The 23,402-nt window shown below is 51.4% G+C and overlaps 1 protein-coding gene across 2 annotated transcripts in view; it reads left to right on the top strand.

The window, feature by feature from the left end:
* Positions 1 to 4,665: 4,665 nt before the first annotated feature.
* The window catches only part of PFKP (phosphofructokinase, platelet), a 46,832-nt gene continuing 28,095 nt past the window's right edge, over positions 4,666 to 23,402 (top strand). Inside the window, exons 1-2 of one of the 2 annotated variants that reach the window (XM_053573282.1) lie at positions 4,666 to 4,895; positions 14,031 to 14,104. In XM_053573282.1, coding sequence (XP_053429257.1) covers positions 4,784 to 4,895; positions 14,031 to 14,104 — 186 coding nt within the window. In that variant the 5' untranslated portion in view covers positions 4,666 to 4,783. Of the gene's footprint in view, positions 4,896 to 13,873; positions 13,896 to 14,030; positions 14,105 to 23,402 lie in introns of those variants that run through there. The other variant, XM_053573283.1, reaches the window with a different exon arrangement.

Raw genomic sequence — 23,402 nt, 5'->3', positions numbered from 1 at the left:
ACTCACTCACTCGTTCACTCATTCACTCACTGACTCTGTCACTCACTCACACGCTCACTCACTCCCTCACTCATTCACTCACTCACTCACTCATTCACTCCCTCACTCACTCATTCACTCATTCACTCACTCACTCATTCACTCCCTCCCTCACTCACTCACTCATTCACTCCCTCACTCATTCACTCTCTCACTCACTCATTCACTCATTCACTCCCTCACTCATTCACTCATTCAATCCCTCACTCACTCATTCACTCCCTCACTCATTCACTCACTCACTCACTCATTCACTCACTCATTCACTCCCTCACTCATTCACTCCCTCACTCACTCATTCACTCACTCACTCATTCTCTCCCTCACTCATTCACTCACTCATTCAATCCCTCACTCACTCATTCACTCACTCACTCGTTCACTCATTCACTCACTGACTCCCTCACTCACTCACACGCTCACTCACTCACTCATTCACTCACTCACTCACTCTCTCACTCCTTCACTCCCTCACTCACTCATTCACTCCCTCACTCACTCACTCCCTCACTCACTCACTCATTCATTCCCTCACTCATTCATTCCCTCACTCATTCACTCACTCACTCACTCATTCACTCCCTCACTCACTCACTCACTCACTCATTCACTCATTCACTCCCTCATTCACTCCCTCACTCATTCACTCACTCACTCTCTCCTCCACTCACTCACTCACTCACGCCTTCATTCACAGTACTCAGGACACACGCACTCTATCTGTGCCAGGCCTCACCATGGGCCTTGTGGCTGCAGAAGTATGATATACACAAAGATCCCTGTTTTGTGGCACTGGGAGTCCAGGGAGGACCCTACAGGACACAGAGAAGACAGGTGCAGCGTCCCATATGTGAGATGCTGACAGAGCCTCTGGAGAAGGAGAGGAAAAGATGAGACTGGGGGTGGGTGGAAGGTGCAGCTTCTAAAAGGGTGGTCTTTAGGGAGTGTCCCCATGATGTGACTGCTGGAGACCGCAGGGAAGTGGGTGGGCGAGTTGGAGGAGGAGGGTCTGGGTGGAGGCCCTGGGTTGGTCCCGGGAAGGTCAGTCAGGAGCCAGTGGGACCAGAGGGGTGGTGGTGGCGGGACCAGAACGGCAGTGGTGAGACCCCTCTCTGCAGAGGAAGGAGAGGCCTGGATCACCTCCTGAGAGGCTCCTCTGGCTTCTAGGTTGAGCACATCCAAGGCGTGCAGTGGGCAGAGGCAGTGAGGAGCTTGGCAGGTCAGGGAAGGTGCCTTGGATCCAGCAGGACCAAAGCCATGATGGAGAGGGGCCCAGACCAGGGAGCCAAAGGATTTTGAGGCCAGGGTGGAGCAGGACCCCCGAGGCTTCTGCCTGAGCAGGGGGAGGATGGGGTCTGGGAGCCCAGGTGAGGAGGACCCAGGGCCAGCCGGGCCACTTCCATGCATTGGGGGGATGTCAGGGGACAAGCGGGCAGTAGGGCCACAGCTCTGATGTGTGTAGCACACCACATGTCACACTGCGCTCCTTTCCCGACACATGGGTGCTCCTGAGCTCACCACAGAAGGCAGGAGTGAAGGGCATGTGTCCACCACACACGTCCCATGCCACCTTGTCCTCGGCAGCCTCACTGTGACCAACCCATGACCTCTGCCCCATGTTTGTGCCTGGACCCCAAAAGAGAGTGGGGTTTAGTGGCTTGCCTCTAACGAATAGACTCAGACTCAAGACACGGCACATTCCTCCCAAGATCAGGCGCCAAGTGCTGTGGGTTCTGTCCGCTGGAACTCTCCCCTGCTCTCGCCAAAAGCTTGTGCTGGGGGAGCTGGCCACCTGCCAAGGGCAGGGACAGCCTGCAGCCAAGGCCAATGGACGACTGAGGCCTGCCAGGGCCTAAATCCCATCAACATCATTGCCGAGGGGACCAAGAAACAGCCTGCTGCGTGCTTTCAGAAGATACTTCCGGCCTGGTGGACACCTTGTTACAGCATCAGAGAGACCCAGTGCTGGAGACCAGCAAAGCTGCCTGGCCCCTGCCTACTGGACTCACTCCTATGGGATACATGTGTGCAGGTGTGAGCTCTATGAGTTTGGGGTGGTTTTAGGAGGCACACATGTAAGCTGTCTCTCCCTCTTGAATTATAGGATTCTTTTGTAAGGCCAAAGTTAGAATACTTCCAGTTGACAAACTATTAAAATTATGTATTACAGAAGAAACATAATAGCTATCATTATATAGTCATAGCTGGATTGACTGAGCATTAGGTCAGAATAGTGAGAGAATAATCATTTGCCTTCCTCAACCACGACCCTTGTATGTAGACAAAATATTGAAAAATATACATGATCTTGGGGGTCTTACAACTCCAAACCTTACTGTGTTTTAATTAACTATAATTTATTTATTTACTAAACAATACTTGTTCATGGGAAAAAAAATACATTACCCACATTAAGTAAAAGGAAAGAAATAAAAATACCCAGATATGTTCACCTCTATATGCACACTTGTGTGTACACACAGAGGTTCACACTCATGTACACACAGAGGTTCACACTTGTGTACACACACGCATACAAGTTCACACTTGTGCACACACAGGCTCACATTTGTGTACACAGAGATTCACACTTGTGTACACACAGGTTCACACTTGTGCACACACACAGAGGTTCACACTGTTTCTGAGTCAGCACATTATTGAAATGTTCTGCACATAACTGCCATGTCAATAAATATTTATTTTCATAATTGTAACAGGAATCAGCTACTATTCCAGCATATATTTTTACTCATAATTCACTTCACTTATTGTCATGTTTAAACTGTTAGGTTTTATCTTATATCACTTTCTATGCTGCAGGCAATTTGATGACAGATAAACTAATCCTCTAAATTACAAAAATGTTAATTTTATAAGAAGATAAAGGGCTTTTGGCTAAAGTAAAATTGCAGGCACCAAATTTAAGAGTAATCTGGTCTAGCAAGACAGGATGAAGTAACTCTTCCACTCAGCAGAGCAGACCTGGGGCTGTTGGCCGCCCATGGGGGGTGCTGGGGGCCTGGCCCTGCCCCCCACCCTTGGATGGTGAAGGCCACCCACGTGCCACAGCCACAACACCCCAAACTCTCCTCTCTGTTATTAGGAGAATAATGCTCAGGCTCAATGCATTAGAGCAGCTGCTCTCAGCCTCTGACTCATCAGAATAACCCAGGGGGCTTGTTAAAAATACATATTCCCTGGCCACGCGCCCAGAAATAGGACTTCAGTGTTCCAGTGTTCGGGGAGGGGTTTACAGGTGATTCTGAGCACATCCTGGGTTGGGAACGCTCCGTGCGGACAGGCTAGAGATCAGACCATCCAGTCTTACACAAGGCGGAATTTTTTTCTCTTTTGTGATCCGTTTTTGATGGTCAGAGAGCAGCGCTGGAGGAGGAGGCGCGCACAGAATCGATCGCCCTGTTAGCCTAGTGGCTTCCGCGCGATGCTTTTGCAGACTCCTCCGGTTAACAGAACGAGCCTTTCTCATCTCCTTTTCTTTTGTCTATTCAGGGAGCCCCGATTGCGCAGGCAGTGGTCTCAGGCCTGCACCATCCTCTCCCGTGAAGCGTTCGGCGGGGCCCCTTAGGAAAGGGTGACCACTGCAGAGACCGGGTGACCCTGCTACTTGTGGGGGATACACCCTCCGCCACAGCACGGTAACTGGCCCAGGTTAAGCTCTGAGAAAACGAAGCTGTTGATGATCAGTCACCCAGCACATTGGAGTTGGCGTTTCCCAGCAGAGCCTCCAGAGGTTCGGCTAATGGTTCAGGCACAAGGGGGTCCTCAGAGAAAGCTGTCCCAGCTTCCCGCCGCGCTCCCGCCGCCCCGCTCGAATCCTCCAGCACGCAGGCCTGGGGAAAGGGCCTGCGAGGGTCGCGCGCACCGCCTCCTCTTCCCGGGCTCAGGGGAGCTCAATGGTCAGCGGAGCTCAGGGACCACCCCGCCGGCGGCGCGCTCCTCCCCCATCCTCCGCTGAAGGATCTGCTCTTTTGTCCTTCCGCCCCGACTTCAGGCGCGGGGGAAACCCGGGCGTGGGGAGCAGGAAGCCGCCCTGGCGCCTCCCCCACCCACCTTCCCACCCTAGCTGCTCAGAGCGCGGCTGCCAGGAAGAACCCTCATTGGGGCGCGCGCATCCGACGCGGCTAGGTCCCCAACTGCCAGAGCCGACACGCCAGGCAAGAGGTGTCTCTGCCGGCTTGCGCTCCACCTGCGCGCACCCCAGCCCGCCCCACCCAAACCGATGAAATCCCGCCCCCTGCGTGCCCAAGCGACGCTCCCTGCACCCCCACCTGAGGCGCTAGCCTCCTTCTCTACGCCCCCACCTGCAGCAAGTCCCCCGTGTCAGTCCCCCTACCTGCAGCCCTCCCCCTCCTCTCCCCCTATCTGCGGTGCTCCCCCAATTCTACCCACCTGCCCCCCTAACTGATGATGTCTCGCCCACTTGCACCTCGGTCAGCGATGCTCCTCACAGCCCAGGCTAGCGGCGCTAACCCCACCTCCACTGCCCCCCCAGCTCGGCGCCCCGCCCCGCTGCCGCACTACCTTCCCCGCCCCCGCTCCTTCGGCTGAGTGTCCGCAGCCGGGCCCCGCCCGCACACACCGGCCCCGCCCGCCGCCGCCCATTGGCGCCCGGGCCGGGCGGGGGCGCAACCGGGCGGCGGTTCCGAGTCGGGCGCGCGCGGGCCGGGTTCTCACTGCCTGCTGCGCACCCAGGGGAGCCGGCATCCTCGGGCCCCTCGTCATGGACGACGACGCCCCCCCCGCGAGGAAGGGCTCCCTGCGGAAGGTCCTGGAGCCCCTTTCCGGAGCCGGCAAAGCCATCGGCGTGCTGACCAGCGGCGGAGATGCCCAAGGTGCGCGTCCGCCCGCCTCCGGACCCGGGCCGCTGCGGGGCGGCGCAGGGTGGGGACTGAGGACCTGCGCGTGGCGACGGGGAGAGGCGGGGGCGGAAGGCAGCAGGGGTCGTGGCGGGGTGGTGTAGGGAAGCCACATGGCGGTAGGATTCTGCACTGATAAGATCAGGGTGTGTTCCACCTGAACGTTTATTTTTTAAATCGAGACCCGTAGCGGGGCCACCTGGAGCGAGCCAGGACGTCGTCCGGCACCTGAGCCCTAGGAGGGGCCGGGCGTCTGCTCCAAGGCCTCCTGCCGTGTGTTCCCGCTCCGCCTCTGAAATGTAGGAAAAACGGCTGGCTCCCCCAGCGCTCCGCCGGCTCGCGGCCCCTGCGTGGCGCTAGCAGGTCTCGCTGCTGCACTGCGGGGCGCGGCGGGGCGTTCGCGGGGTTCCCCCGCAGGGTTGCCCCGGCGGCCCGGTAGCGCCGCACGTTTTAGCTGGGAGGTTTGAAAAAGGGTTTCCTCGGCTCTTGCCTTCTGTCGCCTTCCGGCTCGTGACAAAACTGAAAACTGAAATGGGTCGCAGGCCCTCCCCGCCAGCCTCCGGGACGTCACCAGCGCTCGCGCTGACTCCAGGCTCCCCCTTCCCTTCCAACGCTGAGGCTGATTTCCCCGACGAGGGGGCCCGCGCGCGGCCCGTGGACACGCTAAGAAAATATTTAAAATTTAGAAGAGGGGGTTTGTGGGCTGCACCCCTGAGTGCACGTGGGGGCGCTTGGGCCCCCAGACGGTGGAGTTTCCTGGTCCGTGTACGTCTCTGGTCCGGGCAGAGCCAACCCCCGGACAGGAGGCCGGCGCTTCGCGGGCAGTTACCCTCCGAGCCTTGAACTTGGGGAAGGCTGGCGATGCGTCCCCGCAGCCGGGTGTTGACTGTGACTTTCATCTCTTCTCCCTGTCCCGGATGGGTGGGCCCGGTGGTCGCTCCTTTCCTCCTATTTTGGGAAAACACACCGTAAAGGGATGGTCCGGGGACGGCCCGATGCCCTTAAGTTCTGCCCCTTCTGCAGGCGACCTTCCCTTTGCCCTTGAGCGGGCAGGGCGGCGCGGGGGCGGCAGGTTGGGGCGCTTTGGGTGCCGCCCCGCCTGCCGCGGGCGCCTACGTGATGAGCAGCCCGTCGCTTCCCTGCGCCCTTGGCCGACTCAGGTGCGGCACCGGGTCCCTTGAGCGCAGCGCAGTCCCCGGGAGACCCTGGTCGCCTTGCGGGGCACCGCCCCCAGGCCGCGCAGGCCCGCCTCCCTCCCTGGAGGGAAGCAGGGTTCCTCTAGCGACCGCGGTCTGGTAACAGGGTTCCAGTACAAGCACTCCTCGTGGAGAGCTGGTTTCTCAGAGGAAGAAAATATGACGTAGCAAAGGCTGAGACTGGACAGTCGGAAAGTGAACTGGAAGTGACGAGGGTCACATTTCCTTACCTAAACTTGCCCAAAGTTGTGTGTGGACGAAGAAGGCGCCACGGGGTCGGGGCGAGACCCAGGGTGACGCCCCAAAGAGCTTCTGATCTTGGGAAGCGGTTCGCAGATGCTGCCCTGGGCCTGGAAAGGGAAGCAGCGGAGAAAAAGAACTGACCTCTGCTGGCCGCCAGGGCTGGAAGGTTAGGGTGTCAAGGTTATTGTAGAGTTAAGGTACTGCGTCTGTTGAAAATAGACAGTATTTCTGGGTCAGGCTTTGCGCTCTCTGCAGACGTTGGCTAAAGTACTTGGCAGTTCTCGGACAGTGAGATCAGCGCACATTTGGCAGAATCCCCGTTTTCTCAGCTGATGTTTGTGAGGGACGTGCACGTTAAGGGGCCGTGAGTGCGGGTCCTCTCCTCTTTCGTGGAAAAGGATACTTTGAAAACCAGTGTTATGAGAGAACGTGGCTGGGATGGGGTAGTCTGGTTGATAGGACGACTGCGCTTAGCTCCGCAGGTGGGACCAGCAGGGCTCACAAGGCTCACGTCCAGCTGTCCTAGGAAAGCCCACCTTGGCCAGCTTGCTGAGAGGTCTTCCTTGGATATATCTGAAGCCACTGGCTCCATATCAACAGCCCTGCGCTTGGGGGTACTGTGCTGAGCCTGTGTAAGCTTTGGATGCATTCCTGTCGAAAAAGCTCGTGTCCAGCTGGGCCTGGGCAACAGCAGATGTGCAGACCCTTAAAAGAGGTCATTTCCCCAGATGTCACTTACTGCACCCCCATGTTGAGTGTTTGACGGTGGTTTCTGAAGTCAGATATACTGATTTATCTTGTACTATTTACCATGGTTTCTTTTTTATTATTATTAATTTTTTTTATTGTTGGGGATTCATTGAGGGTACAAGAAACCAGGTTACACTGATTGCATTTGTTAAGCAAAGTCCCTCTTGCAATCGTGTCTTGCTCCCAAAAGGTGTGGCACACACCAAGGTCCCACCCCCCTCCCTCCTTCCCTCTCTCTGCTCTTCCTTTCCCCATTACCATGGTTTCTAAAGTATTTCCATGCTTGATTTCTTCTGTGGTAGAAGAATTTGGCTTGTTGCTGGAGATGAATTGAGGTCTTCATTTTAGGATAATTTTCTTCAGGTAGCAAATTATGGTAAAATTCTATGTTCAGATGGCCGTAGCTACTATTTATTGAGAAACTTTTATGCACAAGGAACTTTACAACTCTTACTTCCAGGCCTCATTATGGGGCTACAAGATGCATGTTTCTGCATTTTGGAGGTGAAGGAGACCCATGGGGAGGTGTCACATAGGTAAAGTCGGGAGGCTTACACATGGTGGTGGCAGATTTAAAGCAAGCTCTGTCAGCTCTTAATCCCAATAACGTACCATCCCCTGGGCCATGTTTAATAAGCTGTATGATCTAGATGAGCAAAGCTGAACTTGCTCAAAATTATATAGATAATCTCTGGCTTTGTCATGAAAAAGAAAATGCGTTTTCTTTCTTTTGTACTTTTTGGCTAGGGCTAGGTTTGAACCCGCCACCTCCAGCATATGGGGCCAGCGCCCTACTCCTTTGAGCCACAGGTACCACCCCAAGAAAATGCCTTTTTTACGGTAATAGCAATCAAGGCAGCAAAAGTGGTGTAACACTTGACACCAGTGGGATGGGGCACTTTTTAACCCCAATGGTATTTATGTTACTTCATTATAAAATAGAACCGAAAGTCTCCCATCTGTATTCTACTTATGTCTCCAGCATATCTGAGGCTGATTCCTTTTTTCTGTCTTTGGATAGCTTCTGCTGTCCCTAGAAATGTCTGCCAACTGAGACTGATTTTCAGTTTGACCTGGAATAATTCCACATGGCTGTGTGGACAGACTTAGCGTGACGAAGCGCCCACACCCACCAGAAATGAGTCATTTCTTAGTCACAGCTGCAGTTTCTGCAGGGTCTGGTGCCTGATGGCGCTGAGGATGTGCCCTCAGGGTGGGCTGGATCTGAAAGCTGTGGCCTTTTTGTCGACAGCAAGGTTAACATCAATACCAGAAAGTCCAAGTAAATGGAGCACTTGGAAGTCTTTCCAACCATAATGGGAATAACTGATATCTATTGATCCCTGGTGATGTGGCAGCCACTGAGTGCTCCTGGGCACTAATGTGTTCCCATTTTACATAGGAGATGATCTGGCTTCCCGGAGCTCACGAAGCTGAGTGATAAGGCCAGGCCTGGGGGCTGTGGGCACCTGTGTGTTGCCTGTGCAGGGCTGTCAGTGGAGCTTAGATGGGAGTTGACTGTCTCCGGCTTTGAAGTGGCCAGTAGCTAGCAGTTCTAGCTTCATTCTAATCCTCAGAGCAATATGTGGGAGCTATTAATACCTCCACGTTAGAACTTTAAAATCATTAGAAGTGTGAGGTTACAGAAGACCTGACCCAGACGTTAAGGCTTTTCTTCCATCAGTCTCTCATGGGCTCCATCAGAGCTGGGACTCTGCTGGCCTCAAAGGCCAGTACGATGCAAAGGCCAGACTCTGCTGGCCTCAAAGGCCAGTACGATGACCAAAACAGTGGTCATCCCTTCCCACCCAGCTCCAGACCCCTCCCCTGCCTGTAGCTTGGCATCTGCTTTCCTTAACAGGATCTCCATAGTTTAAAATGTAATAATTTAGCAAAAATTGTTGTGCCTAGGTGGCAGTGTGTTAGGAGTATGGTGTGACCCCACTGCACAGTGGGAGACTGGTGAAATTACACCATTTTCTATAAATGCAGATAGTGCAGATAGCTTTGTGTGACATATTTGGATGACCCTTGATCATCATTCAAAAAAAAAACCATATTTTCTCCCTTGGTTATGGGAAACTAAAGCTTCTCATGGATGACTCCAACTTTTTATCAGGGAGAATTAGGACTATTTGAATGAGCTCCACCAATCTGACTGGCTGTCGGAAGCAATTAAAATTAGAAAGATGAAGATAAAGTAGTAACAAGGTCGTGGTGAATACCAGGATTCCGAACTGGAAATCTACCACGATTATGGTGATGTTACCCATGTGCGTGTGGATACAGACAAAAGGCTGTCTGTCAAGGAAAGACTCGAGTCCCTTTGTGAGTTACTGTTCTCAACAAGCTCTGTCTTGTCTTTTTTTTTTTTTTTTTTTCCGAAGTGTGCGCTCTCCTCTGCCCTCTGCAGCCTTACCGCCCAGCAGTTTGCTGGGAATTACAGTCATTTTGCCTGTCAGGATGTGAGCAGCAGCCCAGCAGGGGAACAGAGCACAGAGGCTCCAGCTTATTTATAGGTCCTGGTTCCTGGCCCTGCTATCTCAAGTGGTCTGATGCTCTCCTGTTTTCTTTTTTTTTTTTTCCTTTTTTATTTATTTATTTATTTTATTAAATCATAGCTGTGTACATTAGTATGATCATGGGGCACCATACACTTGGTTCATAGACCGTTTGACACATTTTCATCACACTAGGTAACATAGCTTTCCTCCTGTTTTCTTTTGCAGAATGAAGGCACACACACCCCCCCCCACCCCAGTCTCTATGTCCCTCAGTCTTTATCTCCTCTCTTCCTGACACATGGCCCAAGTGAGAGAAAAGACAGGACAGTCCTGGGCCTGCCAGCCTGTTATCCATTCTTGATGTGCCTAGAGCAGCCTGGGGACCCGGCCCCCTAGGGGCTTGTGCCACACCCAGCTGGGGTCCTTAGGCAGTCTGCAAGCCAGGCAAATCAGCTCCTCAGAGGTTTCTCTAAGACAAACCCTTTCCAGTGGTCCCACACGATTGTTTTCTCACTTTGACCAGAATTTTGACTGAGAAGATTCATTAACATAGGACCTTCTATTGGAAAATGTGTGTGTAAGTGATCTGATCAGAACTTCCCTGGAGAGAAAATGCTTAGGAGGGTGGTGTATAGCAGCCTCAGGTACTTAGGCTTCCTTCTCTATTCGGACTTGGTTTATTATTATTACTATTTTGTTTCTGTGACCCTTCCGCACATGCACAGTCCTCTGGGTGCCAAGGGAGGCTGTGGGCAACCAGTGATGCCCCTTCCATTGGGGTTGCAAGAGCAGAGAAGGAAGCTGGGCTGGGAAGAAGAGCGCCTAGTCACTGACCTTTGACCTGTTGCAGGAGCAGCTGGAGGCAGGCGAGGACTTTGAATTTGCCTGTGAACCAGGTGGGGGTTACCAGCTGGTAAGGGTAGCAGGTGGGGAGGAGTCAGTAAGGGAGCCCTTGAGGAGCAGGTTCAGGCCTCATATGGAGGGTTGTGAGGGCTGCAGGATGCTAGGTGACCACAGGCACACCCAAGGATGCACTGGGGACCTGAGTGAGTCAGGGCATGGGGTAGGGAGGAGCCCACCCATTGTGGAAGGAAGGAAGACACAGCAAGTGTGCAGAGACAGAGGCAGGTAGGCTAATACAGGGTATTCTTTATAGCAGTGCTCGTAATAGCAAAAGATGGGTAAAGACACACAAAACCTTCAGTAGGAAATTAACTCCATCATGGCACCTGACAGCAATTTTTATTACTGTTTAATGAGGAGTTTGTGTTCATCGCTGGGGCGAGGTGTGCTTAAGATTCCAGCACAGTTTTAAAGAGCATATTCGTAGACAGTTCTGTCCAGGAGGAGTGAGGCTTACCCTGGCAGCCCGCATCATGTATGTCCTTTTAAATGATCTATTAATAGTAGCCACGTTAAGAAAAAAGTAAAATCAACAGGTGAAATTCACATAAAAATGTATTTTATTTAACCCACAATTTAATTAATTAATTTATTTATATTGAGACAGAGTCTCACTCTGTCACCCTTGCTAGAGTGCCCTGGCATCACAGCTCACAGCAACCTCAAACTCCTAGGCTCAAGTGATTCTCTTGTCTCAGCCTCCTGAGTAGCTGGGACTATAGGTGCCCACCACAACGCCCAGCTATTTTTTAAAGACAGGGTCTCAGTCTTGCTCAGGCTGGTATCCAACCTGAGCTCAGGGGATCCATCCACTTCAGCCTCCCGGGAGTGCTGGGATTACAGGTGTGAGTCACCGTGCCCAGCCCTAACCCACTATTTTATTACATAATTGTTGTATTGTTTATTAATATTATATTTTACATTCTTTTTCTTCCCTACTAAGTCCTTGTAATCCAGTGTGCACTGACACAGTGCGTCTCCATTTGGACGGGTTTCCATTTGGACGGGTCTCCATTTGGATGGGACATGTGTGGCTGGTGGCTACTCTGAGGGGCACGGTGGTTGAAGAGCAGTGGCTGGCATGTTGCAGCCTGTATTTAGAAGGTCCCCCTGTGAGTGTCTGTGTGATGTTCAGGGGACAGCTGACACAGTTGCTGCTGCAGGAGCACAGCCTGCCCAGCCTCACTGCTGCCTCAGGCCCCTGCTGACACAGTTGCTGCTGCAGGAGCACAGCCTGCCCAGCCTCACTCCTGCCTCAGGCCCCTGCCTGTCTTTTCCAGATGTTCATTTGGTGAACCTCCCGCCTTCCTCCTGCCTTGGACATCACTCTTCAGGGGGGCGACCCCAAGCTCAGGATGGGTATGACAGCCCACCTGTTACTTTCTCCTTAGCGTGCAGGGTGTTCTACCTTGGGTGTGACCCGTGTGCTTGCCTTATTTACGCTTTATCCGTGGTGTGCTCACCCAGAGCTGGGGCCAGGGTGGACCCAGTCCTCACATACAGGGTGGTGCACCAGTGGTTGAGTAAAGACTCCCCCTTACAGATATATTTCAAGTTCACCTCAACCCAAGACCCTGTGGCCTGGATGGCCCAGGAGTCTGGAGAGGTGCCTGGCTGGGGACTGGCCCTGGGGTGCCAACACCCGGACAGAATTCCCCTGTTGGTTCTCATCTTCCCAGCCCTGGATCACTGCAGAGGGGGGTGGGAAGGACTCCGGTGCAAGAGTAAGGAGGGGTGGGTTCAACAGCTGCTTTCTGATAAACCAGCAAGAGAAAAGGACATCCTCAGTTTATTTTTCAAATGGGAAAGCAGGTACTGAAATTAGTGATGGGGCAGTCACACGTAAGGAAAAAGGCTTGATGCTGTCGAGAGAGGTTAAGTTGGGGAGATTTGACACCCTTCAGACAACATAGGAGGTGGAAGGATGGACCTGAATTATTTCATCAGGATAAACATGTTCCTTGTTTCTAAAAAAAAAAAAGAAAAAATTAATCTCAACTTAAATTTTACCAGAACAGGACCTCAGGAAGCATTTGTGAACGAGGGCCTCCGAGCAGCTGGTAAATCGGGATTTCCCCGGCCTCTTCTTGCTGGGCTGGGTGTGGGCTCTGTGACTGTCCCCCTTACCTCCCTGTAGAAGCGATTTTACAACAGATCAAATCCAGAAGAGAGTGTAGCCACCTGTCTTTCCTATTGTGTTTTGAGTAGTTGTCACATATCTGCTGCTTAACTTGCCCTGATTGTCCTAAAGTTTATTTTTGGTTCTCATAATGGGATGAGAGCTTTCCTGAGGACTGGGGTTTAGATTTTTGCAAATTGTGAAGAGGTTCCTTTCCAAATATTAAAAGCTTTGCTTTGGGGGGAGGATTGCATTTTTCCACAGAAATACTTAGAAAGGTTGTTTGATTTGCTAGTAAGGGTACCAAAATGAAATGCATCAAGCCCAGTACGCCTGCACTGGTCCTAAGAACAGTAGCTAGTGTTGAGTGCAAGACCCCAGAACTGCCCTGGACACACTCCTCTTGCCTGCTCACTTCTCTGCCAGAGGGCCTCGCCCACGAGCCAGATAGCAGGACAGGGTCCTTCAGGCCTACACAGTGGCCCAGGAGCGAGTGGCTACTCAAATCAGTTTGCAGTTTGCAGTTTGCAGTTTGCAGTCCCACCCACAGCACATGAGAGTCCCTTTCTCTCCACATCCACACCTACGTTTGTTGTTTTGGGCCTTCTCACTGGAGGGAGGTGGGATCCCAGAGTGGCTTTGATTTGCCCTTCTCGGATGATGAGACTTGGAGAATTCATGTGCTTCTTGGCCACTAGTCTGTCTTCTTTGTAACTAAAACATGCATATCCTCATTACATTTTGAAATAAAATAAATTTTAAAAGTAAAGACAAAACTAAAAGGAAATGAACTTTTCCGCTTCCCCAGGTAGAACTTCAGTGGACAGCACAATTGTGTCTCACAGACCTACGTACACGAGGCTGCTTTGTGTAACGTGGCTCTTAATGTCTTTTTAGTAAAGCAAGGAAGAAGTCCTTGATTTAGCTTGACCAGGCATCGTCATTTACAGGACACCAGTTTGGTTTAATTTTACTTCTTATAAAATCGTGTGCTTTTAAGCCTGTTGCCTAGGGTATTTTTTGTTTTTTTTCTGTGTTTTTTGCACTAGTTGATAAAATAGTCAATTTACATCTTCTCAAATCACAGACACAGAATTTGGCCAGTACAAAGTGCCCACCCTCTGCACCGTTCTGTGATCAGATGGAGCTGCCTACAAGTCCGCCCTGCACGAGGGCAGTGTGCCCTGAACTGAGACCGCCTGGGCTCTCCTAGGGGGCCCCTCGGCATGCAGCACCTGCCCTGTCCTGGCAGTTTCTCCAGGTCCTCGGCACCCGTTTCTCATACTGGGAAACTGAGGCTGGGAGGTCATGCAGTTTGCCGACAGGCTTGGCGAACTGGTGGCAGAGCCAGAGGTCCCCAGGCTCCTCGGTAACTGTCGTCCTATTCCCTCCACAGGTATGAATGCTGCTGTCCGCGCTGTGGTGCGCATGGGAATATACGTGGGGGCCAAGGTATACTTCATATACGAGGTCAGTGCTGCTGTGCTCGTGCTGTGACTCGGGTTTCTGCACCCCACCTCCCACCCAGTGTCCAACAGTCCCAGGCTGCTGTTCCCTATCTCCTGTGGCAGGCAGGGATAGGGGCCCTGATGGGCAGTGTGTGTCCCCCCAGGCCTCAGGGAGCTCAGGCCAGAGGCACTTACACAGTACCCTGTGGCCCCCCATGCCACAGATGCCTGGTCTGTGCATTTGGTGTTAGCAAGTGAGGGGACAGAGGGGATGAGACGGAGCCCACATGGCCGTCTGGGCTGCCAGGCTCGGTGGTCTGGAATGGATGTGCTGCCTGTATCTCTCCCCTGCGGACGCAGCGTGTATCCTAGCACAGGCTGATTTTGAGAAACACATTAAGAGAAATGGGGAGAAACAGCCACTTTGAGCTTCTCATCATTAGTGTAAAACCTGAACCACCTCCCTAGCAGGCCACGTGCACCAGCTCTGAGTGAAGACACTGTAAGAAGGGGCAGATCCTGCTGGGGTCCCAGAGACTTAGGGCTGGGAGCCTTGGAACAGAGGACACCAACATCGTGTGTAACACATATTTATTTCAAAAATGAGTAGAAAAAATACATTAAATTTTTAAAATATAGTATAGCTTAAAAAATGGGAAGAAAAGACTATATTTTTAAAAGTACCTAATTCCTCCTACGTCACTGACGGCACTGTGTGTAGAAGGCGGGGCGGGAGTCTGCACTCTCACCACGGCAGCCCGTGAGTGCTGTTTGCTGTTTGCTGTCGTGACTGCTCTCTGTGTGCTGCGGGGGCTCTACGCTTGGCTCTGAGCGCCCACACAGTGTTCTCAGGCTGACATCTGGTTCTGGGGGGCCCCCGATCATCTCTGCCAGTTCTCCAGGGTGGTGTTACCACCGCTGTTCCCCACTTCTGAGCTCTCAGAACAGGGTGAGATCTGTGCTAAATTTGTGTACAATCTGCCTGTACATTATCTCAATCCTAAGACATGGCATGGACTGTCAGAGGTGGGGATGATTTCTGCCAAGGTGTTTTCTGCAGACCCCCAGTCCCGGCCTCGCCAGACACAGGACGAGAGTTGCTCCAGCCCCTGAAACCCCATGTGCGGCTGTTAAACCTGACCCCGAGGGCTCCTGTACACATCTGTAAAACGTGTGCTGGTGGTCTGCGCTCACGTGTCTGCCAGAGCACATTTGTTTATTATTTGCTAGAAAGAGGCTTTTCTCATGTTTTGGTTGGCTCTGTTTAAGCTGTGCTTATGTGGGGTTTGCTTTTAGTGATTGATTTGGGGGCAGTTTTAAAAGTTTGGGGCTAACCGTAGCGTTTCCAGATCGTTGTTTCCGTTATTTGCCATGTGGATCTTTGTACGGTCGGCTCACCCCTGTGAATTTCCATCCCTGGGCTGCTGGCCCTTGCTCACTGACACGGGTGAGCACATTAGCCTCGGTGCATGGCAGCCCCTGGCCGCCTCCCGCTCCTGGGTTTGCACACGGCAGCCCTCTGCTGCAACTGGTGGCGGTGGGTTTGCTTTCCCTGCCCCTGCTCGGAGCACGTGTGCAGACTGAGCTGGCATCCTCTGCCTCCTGTCTTTCTCTCCTTTTTTCTGGGTGGGGTGTGCATTGCTGTGCATTCTGCCTTGGACTTGAGAGAGAAGCTGCACCCTTGCCCAGGGCAGTTCCTCATGATGCATGTGGCTGTAAAAAGCTGTCTGGGCTAGGGCAGCCTCAGATGAGGTTCCCTCTATCATACTTAGCAAGATGTTTTTGAAGCCACCAGAGACATGTAGTTCACAGACCCCCCAGGAAACTTGTGACGTTGGCGCCCTGCTGCCATTCCCAGTGTCTCTGGCACTGTGGCAGTTGTGGGCTGAGCCCAGGTCCCTTTACTACAGCAACTGCTATGGTCCTCATGGAGCTCTGAGGGTGCTGGAGAAGCAGGGGCAGGGAAAGCAAACCCACCGCCACCAGGTGCAGCAGAGGGCTGCCGTGTGCAAACCCAGGAGCGGGAGGCGGCCAGAGGCTGCCATGCACCGAGGCTAATGTGCTCACCCGTGTCAGTGAGCAAGGAAGTTATTTCTGTAACTTCACAGTTAAAGAAACCAGTGGCTGTGCAGGGCCGGGAAGAGAGTCAACGCCTCTGACTGCCAGCCGGGGATGGGAGGAGTGATTCACCCCTGGGACACTTGCCCATGTTTGGAGACATTTTTTGATTATCCCATTGTGGAGGAGAGAACTGTTCCTGCCATGGTGGGTGGAGGCCAGGGGTGCTGCCTGGCTGCTGCAGGGGACAGCACGACCCCACCCAGAGAATTACCTGGCACAGACGTCAGCAGTGTCCAGGAGGAGGACCTTGCTGCATAATTCATCTGTATTGGGTCTGAATGTCATTCCTTGGAGAAAGGCAGGGGTGATTGTGGGTGCCGGACGTTTGACCTGGTAACTGGTCCAGTTGCTCAGTTTCAGGGGTTTGTGTTTGTGGCTGCTGTGTGACTGAGTGGTTTACTGGTCCCTGTGTCCAGCTGTGTTCTGGTGATACCAGGGTGTCCTCAGGACTCTGGGGCGCAGCACAAAGGGACTGGTGTGCATCTCGAGGCTGCCCCTGAGGCTTGGGCTTGCTCTGAGGCAAACAAGATCCATTCTCTCCTCCATCAGCCAGGAAGGAAGGGGCCTTGAGGCCAGAACTGCCCCAGGGGGCAAGGTGCTTCCTCCTGATGCCACTTTCTCCCGCGGAAGGAGGATTCCTGACATCAGGCCTCGTTTCCTTCAGGGAGACATGTGGAGTTCCTGCAGCTCCTCCTGAGGATGCTGCCACATGACCCTTCAAGTGCGCATAGCAATTAAGGGCAGCTCTAGGTGTCGTGGTCACTGTTGCTAAGGAGTGGCACCTTGATTGAGGGTGTCTTGAAGCACAGCTGAGTGCAGTTTATGACTGTGGGTGCAAAGGGTCATCAGGCTTCTGGAATTCTCTTACTGGAGGGGGATAGGAATGGCCTGGGTCAGACTGGCTTGAACTGAAATCACCATCTGGTGACAGGATGCTTCTCCCGACACCATCCTCAGCTCCCCCCAAGGAAGTATGACGTCCTAGTGGCAGACCCTGCCCTTTCACGTCTCCAGGGGATGCTCCAGGACATGAGCCCTGCCTCGAGCTCCCTGGAAACCTGCAGTCCCAGGTCCCAGCCCAGGCGGGTTTTATTTGCCCAGTTGTAGCAGTAAATGAATGGAGTCCCTCTTGAGATGCATCATCGCACCATTATAGACGTGAAAATCCTGTGTCTGTAATTTTGAGGAGAACACCCTAAAATCTGCCACGTTTTTTTTTTTTTTCAACTTATTGGGCCACCAAGACATGTCTGGCCCAAACCCTGTGTGACCCACTCACCCGCCTGGTGTGAAGACTCCAGCCTCTCCCTGCTGAGCGGTGTGATGGGTGCACACTCCCAAGTTGCCTGTTACAGGTGTGCTCACGTCCAGATTGCTTCGTAAATCTTTAATTATTATGGGTAGATGATAATGTTTATGGGGTGCACAGTGTGTGATGATCAACTGGAGTGGTTGGGGTCTCCATCCCTCAAGCGTTTATCATTTGTGCTAAGACATCCTGTTTCCACTCTTGTAGTTATTTTGAAATACACAGTAAGTTGTTATATTGGGACACCCATCGCTAGGTATCATTGCTTCCGCCTCAAGGTATTTTTCACACATCAACCGGCCCCACTTTATCTTTGTCCCTGCTTCCCTTCCCAGCCTCAGGTGACCGTCACTCTGCCCCTCTTCTCTGTCTCCAGAGCTCGCTTACTCTCCTACACTTGGCTTCTGTGAGGTTCATCCCACATCCTCCTGTCCCATCCGCGCTGCTGCAGATGACAGGAACCTGTCCTTCTTTGTGGGTAAATAATATTCCTTGTGCAGCAAGGCTCAGAAAGGCCCCAAGCACCCATCAGTGGATGAACAGATAAAGAAACTGTGTTCTGTACACACGAGGGAATGTTAGCCACAAAACCCCAAACCTGAATTCTGGCGTGCTTCTCCCTCTTGGGGTTTGGGGGAGCGGCCCAGGGGCTGCTAATCTTTCACTTCTGTATACTAATATGATCCATGAAAATAGCATTTCCCTCCTGCCTCCCAGGTGGAAAGTACTGGGAAAACTCTGAGCACGGCAGGGTGTGGGGTATCTGACCAGGTGTCAGGGGACAAGACACCATTGCCTCTGCTGCTGTGTGGCTGGGCAGGGAAGCAGGGCCTCACCTGACATTGCCTGTCTGTGCACATGTCAGCATTGTAGACGACCAGGCCACAGGACAGGGCTACTCCCCTAAGCTCAAAGCTGTGGCACTGGGGCTGAGAAATGGTGGGTGGGTAGGGGGTCCTGTGTTGTTGGGCAGCACCCCTGCCTCCCCCTCTCGGGCCGGGAGCACCCTGAGCCCCACTGTCAAAGATATCTCCAGATGTCAGCAGGTGACCTCTGGGGGCAAACTCTCTCCTGGAGACCACTGCTCTAAACCTACTTGGGCTCCAATTTAGAATATGTTTGGTTTTATTTCATTTTTTAAAGCATCATCTAGTAACTTATCCAACATGTCTGTTCACTCACAGCCTGGTCTCTCTGTCACCTAGAGCTGTCTAGTTAGCAACAGACCAAAGCAGTCAGTGAGGTTAGTATTGATTAGTAGGAAGTATATGGAAAGGACACTGATCTGAAAACACTGGAATTTCTCCCAAGAGTGCGGCACTCACTTTGTCAGGCTATGTGGCGTGGCTGATGCTGTGCCCATAAATCGGGGCTGGCCACACCCCTGGGCCGCGTCCTGTGGTGAGTGAAGTTTGCCTATCCTCCTGGTTTTTCCAACCTGATGAGCCAATTGTGGGTTCTTTATGGTTTTCCTCTCTAGGGTTTTTTCCCCTTAGAAACCTACAGATGGTTCTAGCTACTTGACAGTAAATATATCAAAGGCTTTGTACAAAGGATATGCCCAGCACAGCTGCCCTGGGTTTAGGTGGATCAGAAGTGGGCTGGGGAGAGTCAGGGACAGAGTGCTGTATGCAACTCTGCCTTGAAGTCTGCAGAAACTAGCTGGCTTGTTGCATTTAGTTTGATTCATGGGTTTACTATTTTGTTGGTGAAGGTTATTCTGCATATTAAAAATTCTTATTACAGCTCTTTAAATATAACTAACTTAGGAGTCATCTTTGAAAAAATCGTAATGGTTTGGCCCTGCGCTAGGCAGCTTTTTGTAAATATTATCAGAGCCTGTCTCTGTCACTTTCCACACCCTGAAGAAAGGCTAGGAGCCACTCTGACCATTTTTGCAGCTAACCTTTTCAGGACTAAAAACAAATTCTAAATGTATCAGCTAAGTTACGCCTTCTTATTCTGAAAGGATGAGGGACTTTAGGACAGCAGCAGCGTCCATGCTGTGGTCTTCACCCCAGCTCCTTGGGGCTTCTGGCTGGTCAGCCTCAGGGGAACCCAGATCAGCCACCTTGGAGCCTGAATTGTGGGATCTTGGGGCATCCCCATGTCAGCCCCTGGTGTTTGACTTCACACCCCAACAAACAACCTTCAAGCTTGTTAATACACGGGCACCACCTCTTCCTTCCTGTTAGGAAGAGACCCTCCAAATGCCATAAGAAACATCATTTTTCTTCTTGGACACATCGAACCCTTTGCTTTCACAATGTTTAAGGTGACAAATGTCACACTTTGACAAAAGAAACAAACAAAAACCAACTCATTCCCCAGAGATGCCCAGACTCCCCTCCCCAGCCTGGACTCCCAGAGGCTGACATGAGGCTGGGGAAGGGATCCCGGTGACGTGTTGGTGGGCAGGTGTTCCGTGACCTGGGTCATGTCTGTGTTCTTGGAATGTGTACACAACAGTGGCTGATGGGACTGCTTGACAAGGGCACAGGTGATGGCACCAGTCATGACATTTTGGGGACAAACTTATTTTATACTGTCTCAACCCCCCTCTGGTGACCCCAGCCACCCCAGCAGTTCTCTACAGGACAAGCAAGGTTCTCCGAATCTCATTTGATCATATCTTTTGAGGTTCTAAACATGACTATAACATTTCTGGATTTTGACTTTCTTGAAGTTGAAACTACCCCTACATTTCTGTTTAAAAATGACGTTCTTGCATGTACGGTTGTGTGTGTGTGTCAGTGAGCACAGCCTCCTATTAGGTTCACGGCCAAACCCCGCCAGGTCTGTGCCCAGCCTCTCTATCCTCTCACTAATGTGTGCACGTCCGCCGAGTGGATCGGTGTCTGACATTGGGTCAAAGTCTGGTTCCTGGGGGCTGGTCTCCCCTTCATTCCTGCTGTCTCACTGGAACGTCAGCCAGAGCATGTCTGGGACCGTGAAGGCAGTTACAGGGTGAAGCACAGCCTTATGTCAGAAGCTCGATGACAGGTCCCACTCTAAATTCTTCACCTGCGATTCTGACTTAATCTGCACAACTGGCCGCAGACGGTCTCCTTACAGTCACTTTTCAAAGTGCCACAGGCGCACGCTCCCACCCCTCTGGGGGAGGGTAGCTGACCCCAGGAGGTCTGCCAGGAAGGGTGACTTGCCCCAAACTGGCTGTACAAACTACCTGAATTATTCCCTCTTAACTTTGGCTTAAAGAAATGCAATAGTGCCTGAGGGCTAAATAAATCTTGTTGACTTATTAACTGGTTTTCCAAATACAAGTCTACACAATGATGTGCCCTGTTCTAACCTACTTTAGAATTTTAGAGTTAATTAAATCTCACCAAGGACAGATCCTGCACCTGCTTCGCAGGAATTTTCCATGACGAATTAGATCTGCAAATGTGCCTTTGTGGGGTGACCAAGAAGCGTGCTGGATGAGAGGATCCCTTCAGAGCCCAGGTGGATGGAGGGCAAGGCTCTGGATGTGTGGGGGGATGCCCAATCTCAGGTTCTGCCTGTGAATCTCCTGTGGGTAAAATAAAGTCCCAGTTCCTGACCTTTGAGAGCCACTGACAGGAGAACCCTCTGCCGGCTGTTTGTCCTGAGCACTTAGCCTTGTAGGATGGTGTTGACTCTGTCTACAACCAGACAGCTGTTCGGAGCTGACTGCTCTACACACTTGCTCCGAGTTCTGTAAGTGAAATGCTTTAAATTATTAAAGAATAAACTAAGGAAAGATTATTTTTTTTTAATAATAATATTTATTATTATTTTTTACATTATAGAAAATGTAAAAAAAAAAAAAAATTGTGGGCTCGGTACCTGTGGCTCAAACGGCTAATGCGCCAGCCACATACACCTGAGCTGGCAGGTTCAAATCTAGCCCAGGCCCGCCAAACAACAATGATGGCCGCAACCAAAAAATAGCTGGGCCTTGTGGCGGGAACCTGTAGTCCCAGGTACTTGGGAGGCAGAGACAGAAGAATTGCTTGAGCCCAGGAGTTTGAGGTTGATGTGAGCTGTGATGCCACGGCACTTACCCAGAGTGACAGCTTGAGGCTCTGTCTCAAAAAAAAAAAAAAAAATAATAATAATAATTGCGCATTTACTTAGAAGGAGCAAAACCTGTAGATTAAACCCCTGAATGCAGTAACTGTACCCGCCACAAGGAGCAGATAACAAGGTCTAGGAAATAACCTTTGCAATGCGATGTCTTTGGTATCTTGTTTTCTTCCAGCAGTTTGAATGTTTGCCATTTGAACAGTTAGTTGTTGACTGAGGAATTCAGGAAATCATAATTGGAACGAAGCTTCACCCAGTTCAGAAAACATATGGACCTATCAGGCAAGCATTCCAGAAGAATGGGCCTACTTCGCTGTGACAGGGAACTGTCATTTCCCGTGGCTTTTCAATTCTAAAAAATACTTGTGGGATCTCACAGAAGAGACAGCTACTGAAGGAGGACCAGCTTTTGTTGCATTTATAACGGACTCAGCAAGTGCCTGAAAATACTGGTCAGAACCACCTCTAATATCACGCTGTCACCCTCGTAGTGATTAGGAGGCTAAAACGCTCATTTAACATTGTTCAAAACCATTTCAAACAAGAAGTGAAAATGACGGAGCCTGTGACATGTTCTTAGATGTGATCAAGTGACTGGATGTAAAACATTCTGCTGGACGAGGGATTTGATGTGGGCTGGCAAGGAGCTCTTAGGCTTCCCTGGTGAATTAGTGTCAAGAAGACAGATGATGTTCATTTTGACAAAACCTGAGCAAACAGTGAAAGCTTTTATGGTGTGTTTTCTTACGTGACTCATAACACTGGTTTTTGAAGGCAAACTGCAAAAGGGAATTGTAGAAAATGTTTGGGCTTTGACTGTATTAAAATAAGTATTCAGCCTTCGAAGGAGACTTCAATGGAAAAAATTGTCTGAATTTATATATGTTATAGTACATTTGAGTAAAACTGGTCCTTTTAATTTAGTAACATCTTCCTTGTTAGTAAAAGGCAGCTTACAACCGCGGTTGGTAGTTACTGTTCTCATGTAACGTGGGTATCGTGATTTTGCAAATTAGCTGGTGAGTCATTCCATAGCAGCTTAGCACTTACTCCTAATAAAAAGCTTTGAATGCAGTGCTAACAAAGTCCCACTTTCCCATCTTTTAATTGCTTCCTTCACCATATATCTATGCTACACAAAATAATCCAATTATTTTTAGAAAAGATTTTACTTTTCAAAATGTGTTCATAGAACAGTTTCCATCACTCTTGAAGCAAAGGGAATTGTAAAAAAAGAAAACAAATATTTTATTAAATTAGTGTTTAAATTCTGTGAATAAAAGGGAAGGACATTCTTCTGTTCCCTGTGAAAATAGCAGGTTTTAAGATGGCGTGTGGTGGGGGATGGAGGGTCTGGGAGGGCACTCGCTGGGGGAGTCGGGGGCTGAGTGTCTAGGAGGCCACTCGCTCGGGGGAGTTGGGGGGCTGAGGGTCTGGGAGGCCACTCGCTGGGGGAGTTGGGAAGTTGTATCTGTCTGAGGCTCACAGCTGGCTCAGTGTCCAGGTGTCTGAAGATGCTCTAGCAAGCTCAGTCCCTTCCTTGGCAGAGCAGTGGCTGGGTCTTCCTGGAGCCTCTTTATTTACTTGACAGCTGAGTGCCTGGGAACCAGCGCACCTGGCGGCTGAGCACACGGGGAACAGCGCACCTGACAGCTGAGCACACGGGGAACAGTGCACCTGACAGCTAAGCACACGGGGAACAGCGCACCTGACAGCTGAGCACACGGGGAACAGAGCACCTGACAGCTGAGCACACGGGGAACAGTGCACCTGACAGCTGACGGACGAGCAGAGCACAGGGCACTAACCGCTGCTCGGCTCC

The sequence above is a fragment of the Nycticebus coucang genome, chromosome 20 (genome assembly GCF_027406575.1).
Source record: "Nycticebus coucang isolate mNycCou1 chromosome 20, mNycCou1.pri, whole genome shotgun sequence".
Taxonomy (NCBI): Eukaryota; Metazoa; Chordata; class Mammalia; order Primates; family Lorisidae; genus Nycticebus; species Nycticebus coucang.
Note: the sequence above shows the minus strand (reverse complement) of the source record. Positions and strands in the feature narration are given on the sequence as shown.